Source organism: Watersipora subatra, chromosome 4 (genome assembly GCF_963576615.1).
Source record: "Watersipora subatra chromosome 4, tzWatSuba1.1, whole genome shotgun sequence".
NCBI lineage: Eukaryota > Metazoa > Bryozoa > Gymnolaemata > Cheilostomatida > Watersiporidae > Watersipora > Watersipora subatra.
In genome coordinates, this window is record NC_088711.1 from 24789924 (window position 1) to 24798836 (window position 8913).

General features: G+C 35.4%; 1 protein-coding gene across 1 annotated transcript; it reads left to right on the top strand.

Moving 5' to 3' along the window:
- Positions 1-6120: 6120 nt before the first annotated feature.
- LOC137393747 (uncharacterized) lies at positions 6121-7962 on the top strand. Its single transcript, XM_068080433.1, has 2 exons — positions 6121-6231; positions 6428-7962. The coding sequence occupies exon 2, from the start codon at positions 6445-6447 to the stop codon at positions 7753-7755; it is 1311 nt and encodes a 436-aa protein (XP_067936534.1). The 5' UTR covers positions 6121-6231; positions 6428-6444; the 3' UTR covers positions 7756-7962.
- The last annotated feature ends 951 nt before the right edge of the window (positions 7963-8913 follow it).

The window sequence follows — 8913 nt, forward strand, 5'->3', positions numbered from 1 at the left end:
TAAAAAAAGATGAAACTGTGAAGCAGCACACCCATAATCATGTATAATCAAATTAGATACGACAAACCTACAGAGCTGTGAGAAAAGAGTACATTTTCTCCTTCCAGTCAATTTAATGCTCTGCCATGCGCTATCGCTTTAGCAGTGATATAGTGATATAGCATACCTATATTTCATAGCATTAATATAATGCTAGCGCATACGTACTATAGCTTTGCTATACTTGTGATACATGGCTGAACAACCGTGGTAGAGTGTTTGTAATTGGAATCTGTTTGCTAGAATATTTTTTGAGTGAACTATTTTGGTTTACTTTACGTTGTGTTGATTTTTAAGTCATAGTAAAGCTTTAGTAATAAAGCCATTTAAAGTACTCAAATACCTGTAGTTCCTATGCGTATTTGTCTATATTCACCAGTTTTCCACATGTGTTACGTAAAACACAAACTGTAATCAATAACATTATACATTCAAGTCAATTAAAAAAACTTTAAAACAATTGAGCTGACCTGAGACGGATCTAAGAAGCAAATCCGTATCAACAGAGATTATATAAAAGTGTTAAATTTGTCATGCTTTTGCTTTTGTACTGACTATCAAAAATTCTATGATATTTTTGTTATGGCGTAATGACTTTAGAGCCCAATAATTGATTTCTGAATGATTAAATATTTCGCATAAAATTTTTAATTTTGTTCAAATATTTCAGTCTAAATGCATAGCACTTAGTCAGAGCCAACTATCACTTGCTCCATAAATTTCATTTGACTCCTTTTTAGCTTTTAACAAATCAGCGACATTTGTGTTATACCGTATGTTTAAACTGGGAGTGATTTATTAACGTCTTTTATCAAAAAATGCTGCCATCTAAATGGTAAAACAAGTAGCAAGTAATGTCAAATTTTTTTGTTTGTTTCAAGAGACTTTTACCCAAAATTCACAGCGGCTAGCAGTGATTATAACTACAACCAAACCACAACATATCAAGTTGATATGTTCCAGTAATTGACTGGCATGTTGAAACTATAAGTTTTATTTATTTAAGTACTATTCGTATAAGAATAGGCTACATCGTAATTGATCAAATCAATCCAGACACTGATAAACAATAAATATTGTAACTAAATTACGTATTTCATTAAACAAGTAAATTTTATAGAACTAATTCAAAAGCTAAATGTAATAATATGATTTGAATGTAAAAAATAATAATGTAACATTCAAGAAAATATGCAGGTTCTGTAGTAAAGTGATAAAATATGTAGCATAGCTTATATCAGATATTTATCAAATCAGCTTTTTTAATGTTTATTCTGTTTTAACAGTTAATTTTTTTTAACATATTTTATATTTTTGCTGGCAAATCTGCTATACTTTGGCAAGTCATATAACTCATATTTTGAAAATTACTTCGTGTGTTGCAAAGTATAAGTGCTGGATGGTATGTATTATACACTGTATACACACTGTATACACATTGTATATTATACAGTATATACGGTATGTATTATACACTGTATACACATTGTATATTATACAGTATATATGGTATGTATTATACACTGTATACACATTGTATATTATACAGTATATACGGTATGTATTGTACACTGTATACACATTGTATATTATACAGTATATACGGTATGTATTATACACTGTGTATTCACAGGTGATCATAGATATAAAGGTTTAACAGCCCATGCAGAGAATCTCTACTGACAAATGCTGGTTGAAAAAAATACCCGTGTTCTTCCATGTAGAGAAAATAGCAACATTGAATGCAGGAAGATGGAGGCTACACAAGGAACTGGATGATTTCTAGGACTAGGAGGTGACGTAAGTTCAATAAGTATGGGTATAGGCCTACAGGTAGCATGGAAGGCCAAGGAGTTCAAAGGATAGAGTAGAATGGAGGACACAGTGGTACAGAGGGCGCAGTAGTCTAGAGGACACAGTGGTATAGATGATACAGTTTTATAGAAGATACAGTGTTATAAAGGTCACAGTGGTATAGAGGATATAGTGGTATAGATGATACAGTTGTATAGAAGATACAGTGTTATAAAGGTGACAGTGGTATAGGGGATATAGTGGTATAGATGATACAGTTGTATAGATGATACAGGGGTATAGATGACCCAATGGTATAGAGGATACAGTGGTATAGAAGATTCAGTGGTATAGATGATACAGTGGTATAGAGGATACAGTGGTATAGAAGATTCAGTGGTATAGATGATACAGGGGTATAGATGACCCAATGGTATAGAGGAAACAGTAGTAGAGACAAAAAGGGTATGAATGATATTGAGACTCAGAAAAATACAAAGGTGCAGGAAGCACAAAAATGCAAAACCAACAGGGGTACAGTGAGCACAGGACCCTCTATAGCCCAGGGCCATAGAGGGCACACAGCTACATTGCGCAATTCTAGACTGGTAATACCGGCTAGGCTTTAAATGTCTTATTTGATGGAGCAGTAACTGTGTTCACAGGGCTGAGATTATGATGACATTAGTTTTATTATATCCGGAACAAAGGTTTATTATATCTTGAAATAAGATTTTGATTATGTAACTGCATATATACAATGCATTTTTCTCAACTTATTTATTAGGGAATACTGTGTTTCATTTATGTAGAGTACTTTCAATACCTCCGCATACACATGTACCTCAGAGGAGCTTGAGTGATAAAGTATCGGAAAGTATCTATTATTAAAAGGGGCAGGCACTATGAATTTATTTACACACACACGCTTCTCCATAAACTTAGAGTTATTCTTTTCAGGCTGCTTTCAAAGATTTATTACCGACGTGGTAATGGTGCCATCAATTTAAGGAATTAGCGCAAATGAATGCAATAAAAACCTTCTTTGTCAAACATAAAACACATTTGTTACAAGGGTAACATCCTGCTGGCAAAACTTACAAAAGTGTATAAATATCTCAAGCTAATCTACTCTCAATGGCTTTGTCTTGACTCAGTTATCTTTTACCCTCAGGTACGCTGATCAATGCCCAAATGATCCTTACCCTGACACAGTTATCACTTACCTTCATGTACCCACTCAATGCCCAAAGGATCCCTACCCTGACACAGTTATCACTTACCTTTATGTACCCAATCAATGCCCAAATGATCCCTACCCTGACTCAGTTATCACTTACTCTCATGTAGTCCAATCAATGCCTAAAATAATGGGAGTTTCACTACAATTGTGCGGGTCACATGATTGAGAATTGAAAAGAGACATCCGCATACTCTTTGGGTATCTTCTATGAACAAGACATTTGGCTGCGCCTGTAAAAAGGACTCAGCTTTGCTAGAGTCGGCCAACTTTTCCACATTGATCAACACAAGATAGAAGATGGTTTTAAAGTGACATCATCACTTGTCTATGCATAACAAGAGAGACTAGATCATTATAGGTGAAAACAACTGCATATCCCTCTGTTAATGGCCATCAAATTAATTAGCTAAATTGAAACCTGTCACATACAATATATTAGTGTAAAAACAACACCCTCCGTCTGTTACCTTTCCTCTCAGTTTAGCAACTTGAATGAATTTTGCTTGACGCTCTTATTGTATACTAGTAGTGCACTGTGAGAGATCGTCATGAGTAATCAGTATATAGAGAATTGTGCCATGAAGCAGAAAGGTGATTGAGTGATGTAGTTGTAGTGTGTTTTCCTCTGCATCTGATACCCCAGGTTCAATTCTTGTACGAAGCAATATTTCCTTCCCAACACTCTTAAGACGGACACTGCTCTCGTTATAGTGAAGATTTAGGATAAGGTTGTTAGTATAAGATATGCAAGAAAAAACAATATGTAGGTATAGTATATAATCAAAAAGAAGAAGTTGTTGGTTTAGTATATGTACCGAAGAGAAAAGCTGTTGGTATAATACATGTACAGGAGAGAGAAGGTTTTGATATACTATATGTACATAAGGGAGACGTTAGTGGGGCGTTAGTATAATATATGTACATAAGAAAGAAGATGTTGTATAATACGTGTATATAAGGGAGAAGATATTGGTATAATCTATGCACAAAAGATAGAGATGTTAGTATAATATTTGTACAGAAGGAAGAAGATGTTGGTATAATATATGTACAGAATAGAGATATGTTAGTATAATATATATATATGTATATATATATAATATATACATTATATAGAAGGAAGCTGATGTTTTATACACTATTAAAGGAACTGTGCCATATTATTAACACAACAACAAAAAGATGCAGATCAGACAGCCTAATTTTAATAAAGAATAATTTACTTATAAAACAAGGTCATGAGGTTGAGGTTATTCAGGTCATTGGATCATGGTCTGTGCGAACAACCACACTATATTTCTATGCTCAATGTCTTCATTATTATGTACTCGTTAAACTTGAACTAAATAAAGTACATTTTAAAAGTCAGTGAAATGTAACTATTATTAATTATGTTGTTTTATGAAAGACATGAATATTTAATATCATCAGCGAATGATTAAATGTAACTCAGATTAAAATTGTAGAACTTCTATATTAGCTGAATCTGGTTACTTTCAGAGTTAAACTATGGTAAAGGCAGCTAAAAGAATGTTTAGTTGGCATTGTAGGATTGTTTCAAAAGACCAAGAGAGGACAAACACTAATTTTAGTTTACTATAAACTAAAAGGATTAAGCAAAATATACTTTTAAAAATAATAAAAATACTCTGCCACACCTCCTTTTTGTACAAATAAATATATTATGATTAGAGATCAGCAACATTCTTTGCTACTTTCCTATTACCAACTGTTTCACAAATTTTGGCAGATATGGCTGGCCCTTCTGAAGCAAAACAAGTCTATTTGAACAATTAAATTTATTTATTTCTGACATTTCTAACTAACCAAATATATTATTACATTTACAATGTATCAAGAAATTATTTATAACTAACATCATAGTTAATTTTTTAATCTGTTGCTTTCTTTGTTGTTCCTGAGAAATGATTTTAGAAGCAAACATTCAGGCTAATTTTATAAACAAAACTATTTTTTAAAACTTGTATCAGGTTTTTCATACTAGTAATTGTTTTTTGTAAAAATGATTTTTTCATTTCAAAAAACATTTACTATCTTATTGAACTTACAAAATTTGTGTGCAGTTATATATATTATCATTATTCTTATTATATACCAGTACATACTGTTTTACGCTAGAAAAGAAAAGGTAAGTCCGAAGAGGTAGAAACTTGAATAAAGGATAGAAAAGTTTTATTTTTCAAAAATAATGAACAGTTCAGTGATAAAAGGAGCTATTTAAGTTAGGATGCATTAAAATTTAACAGCAAACGTTAAAGATTTTGATATTCGAATGTCAACAAGCAGAACAGGTGTGAAATCATAAAAACACTATGAATCATAACAGCAGACGTGTTGAACTCTGTTACATCCTTGCGATCGATCGATTGATAACCACCATAATTCTAAGCGACCACAGAGCTAGGCAGGTATGGTTGGAGGTCAAACCCATCACCTAGAATACGGCGCCTGAGTGATGATGTCACGTGTTGAAGTGACGTTATTCCAGAAAACTTCGTGATTCGCTACTGGAGCATGACTTGACCTTGTTGTCTCACCAGACGTTATGGTTTTTTAGTATATTATAAATCTTCTTGTTACTGGCCAGCCCACTTCATTGAGGACATAAACAGCAATGTTTTTGAGTTTAGAATACCATGCAGTAATTATTAGAATATCCATATAGTCAAGATAGATAAGTTTGTGGTCAATTCAAAAACATAGAACTTATGTATAATAGTTGATTCAAATCTTGGCATGAATTTAGCAGTCGGTTACAACTAGCGATATATTTATCATGGAAAAATATGAACGGCATAAAAAGAACAAACAGGTCTAACATGACCTTGGTAAGTGCCACACAATGAGCTGAATTTGGGTCACAAAAGCATGACGTTGACAACTGAGTCATAACCAAAAATCAAGGCACAATGTTTGCTATGCCAGAGTAGAGTCTATGACGCCAACACCTATCAATCAAATGTGGTTCTATATGACAGATATGTGAATATATTTATGCATTCTCCAACAGAGAGATGTCATCACTAGGTTAAACCTACCAGAGCATGGTTCAGTTGCAGCCAGCTCTGTAACGAGAGACTCACTAGCAACACTGCGCATCGAGCTAAAAAATTAGTTCATCAAAGAACTTACAGGTAAGTGAAAGAATAATGCTTGCAGCGATGTTTTGCATTTTAGAAGCAGTACCTCTTCTTACTAGTTCCACATGTGTTGCTCGCGTTGGTTTCCAACTATATTTGAAAATGTAGCTCATGACACATGTACTAGATTGTAGATTGGCGTTGAATCTCATTCATTCTTCGCTTTAAACTCAGCATGTATCTGTTGCAGGTACAATTTGGAGCAACATGACACATAAATGTTTCAAGTGCGATGAGAAGTTTCAGACGTCGGGGAAAATGGTACAGCATATGAGAAAAGCACATTCATCGTTCGTTGAAGACACTCAGATGAAGATTGATCGCAGCAAAGAGAGTTCCTATGAAGCTAAGAGAGCTTCGAACAACTATGTGCCAATAGCAAAGTGTCCATTTTGCTCGCTCGATTGCGGAACAAGCAAGAAGCTAGTACATCACCTGACAGTAGAACACCAAGAAGAAGATGAAGAGTCAGCTGTGGAACCAGAACTGAAGGTCATTAGAGTAGAAAATGATTCAGACCGAAGGCTATTTGGACACTTACGTGAAGAGGAAAGCAGAGGTAGCAGCTCCAAAGCCAATAACTCAAGTATAGTTAATGATTTGCTCAATGTCCTTGAGAAAAATTCACAAAAAGAGCTTTCCATCCCTGGCAGCAGCGAAACTGTTAAGGTCTCATCAGCATCAATAAAACTTACAGAAAAGCGCTACCGATGTTTTTGGTGTGATGCATTTTTTCGGAAACGAGGCAAATTGATGGATCACATCGACATGTTTCACAAAGCGAATAAGTTGCAGATAGCTGAAGAAGCCGAACTTCTTGTATCTGCTATCTGTCAGACACCCACTGCCACTGATAACACACCGGTCAAACTTACCTCACCAACACCAACCAAAAAAACAGCAACCTCCATACCTGGCTACAAAGCCGCACAACCCAAATCAACTGGAAGAAGAAGGAGCTCATCCAAAAAATCTACCAAAACTCACACGGCTGAAACAGATGCTTCAGACCTACCAAATAACTACATCTGCAGATTTATTTGTTGTGGTAGTGTCACCGGTGTGTCACGAAGGAAACCAGTACAGCGGTATACCACTAGTAGTGAGATGTATACTAATAACTGCCAATTCTTTAGAGCGAGTGACCCAAACCCTTTAACAACACTTGAGGCTATGAAGAACTTAAACGTCTCTGATGAGCCTTCTCCTGTCTTTCTTCCCGAACCCTCAAGCTTGGATACTGCGTACAACAGCAATGAACATTTGATGAACTTTCACAAGTCTGCCTATATGTCTCAACCGCCTGCGCAGCCGACAGCATTCTCACCCCCATTTTTGTCACCTATTCAGTTCTACTCTCAGCATATGGCACCAAACCCACTAGCGAACCAGTCGCAACACAGTCAGCCCCAGATGGGCTACCAACAGCGACAGCACATGAACCAATCTCTCTTTTGTTACACAGTTTATCACCAGGACCCAAACATTCCACTAGATTTAACAGTTACTAGGTACTAGCGCATGAGTATCCCCTAAATAGCGAGAAACTAAATGCTCTATATTTTGTTTCACTTATTTAGCTATTCCTCTTGGTATGAGCCCATTTACAATGTTGGTTTTATTGGTGTTATACATCTAAAGTTTAGAGAAATGTATATTTTCTTATGTATATATGTCTGTACTGCTTACTCATTACTAAATATAATCTGGAGGTTTTTCGTGGAATTGCATGACTTTCTAGACAGCTTGGTTCTCCCTGCAGTCTGTATTGGCTGTGTCACATTGATCATTCTGCTACTTTGTCCACTCGCAGTCATGATTCACATCGGCCAAGCGGGATGAAAAAGTTTGATAAAGCCAAACATTTTCATTTGTGTCATGTGTCTTTTAAGTCAATGTACTCATGTTTCCCTGGCTTTATGTATATGCAGTGGCCAACATAAACCATGCTTAAAAATGATTATTCAATCACCATCTAATCCTTTAAAACACTTCAAATCAAAACTGATGATAGTTACTAATAACTTTCTGCAGACGCTTCAGGAAAAGTAAACAAGTCTTTATAAAAGTTTTCTACAGCGAATATCATTTTAATACACATTTAATACACATGGTGATGGAAGCGCTGTAAACATTTAATACACGTGGTGATGGAAGGGCTGTACACATTTAATACATATGGTCATGGAAGCGCTGTACACATTTAATACACGTGGTGATGGAAGCGCTGTACACATTTAATACATGTGGTGATGGAAGGGCTGTACACATTTAATACACGTGGTGATGGAAGTGCTATACACATTTAATACACGTGGTGATGGAAGTGTTGTACACATTTAATACATTTGGTAATGGAAGTGTTGGACACATTTAGAACATGCGGTGCTCGTAGTACTGTACATATTTTCCTAGCTTTACTTTCTTCTATGGCGTCATACTATACACCAACCACTGTGTTCCTCCACCAGAGAGATGTACCATGTACAAGCCAACTGCTATTTGCCAACTGATATGTTGTACTATGCATTGTCAAATGCACGGCCTAGATGCTGATTACAGCTTGTCCACTAGTTAGCCTGTTGCCAGATTTCCTTCCCTTCTGCCCATTCATTGCAGCCAGCACACATTTGAGGTCTACCAAATACTTTGTTGAATAAATTAGAAGTTTGACCA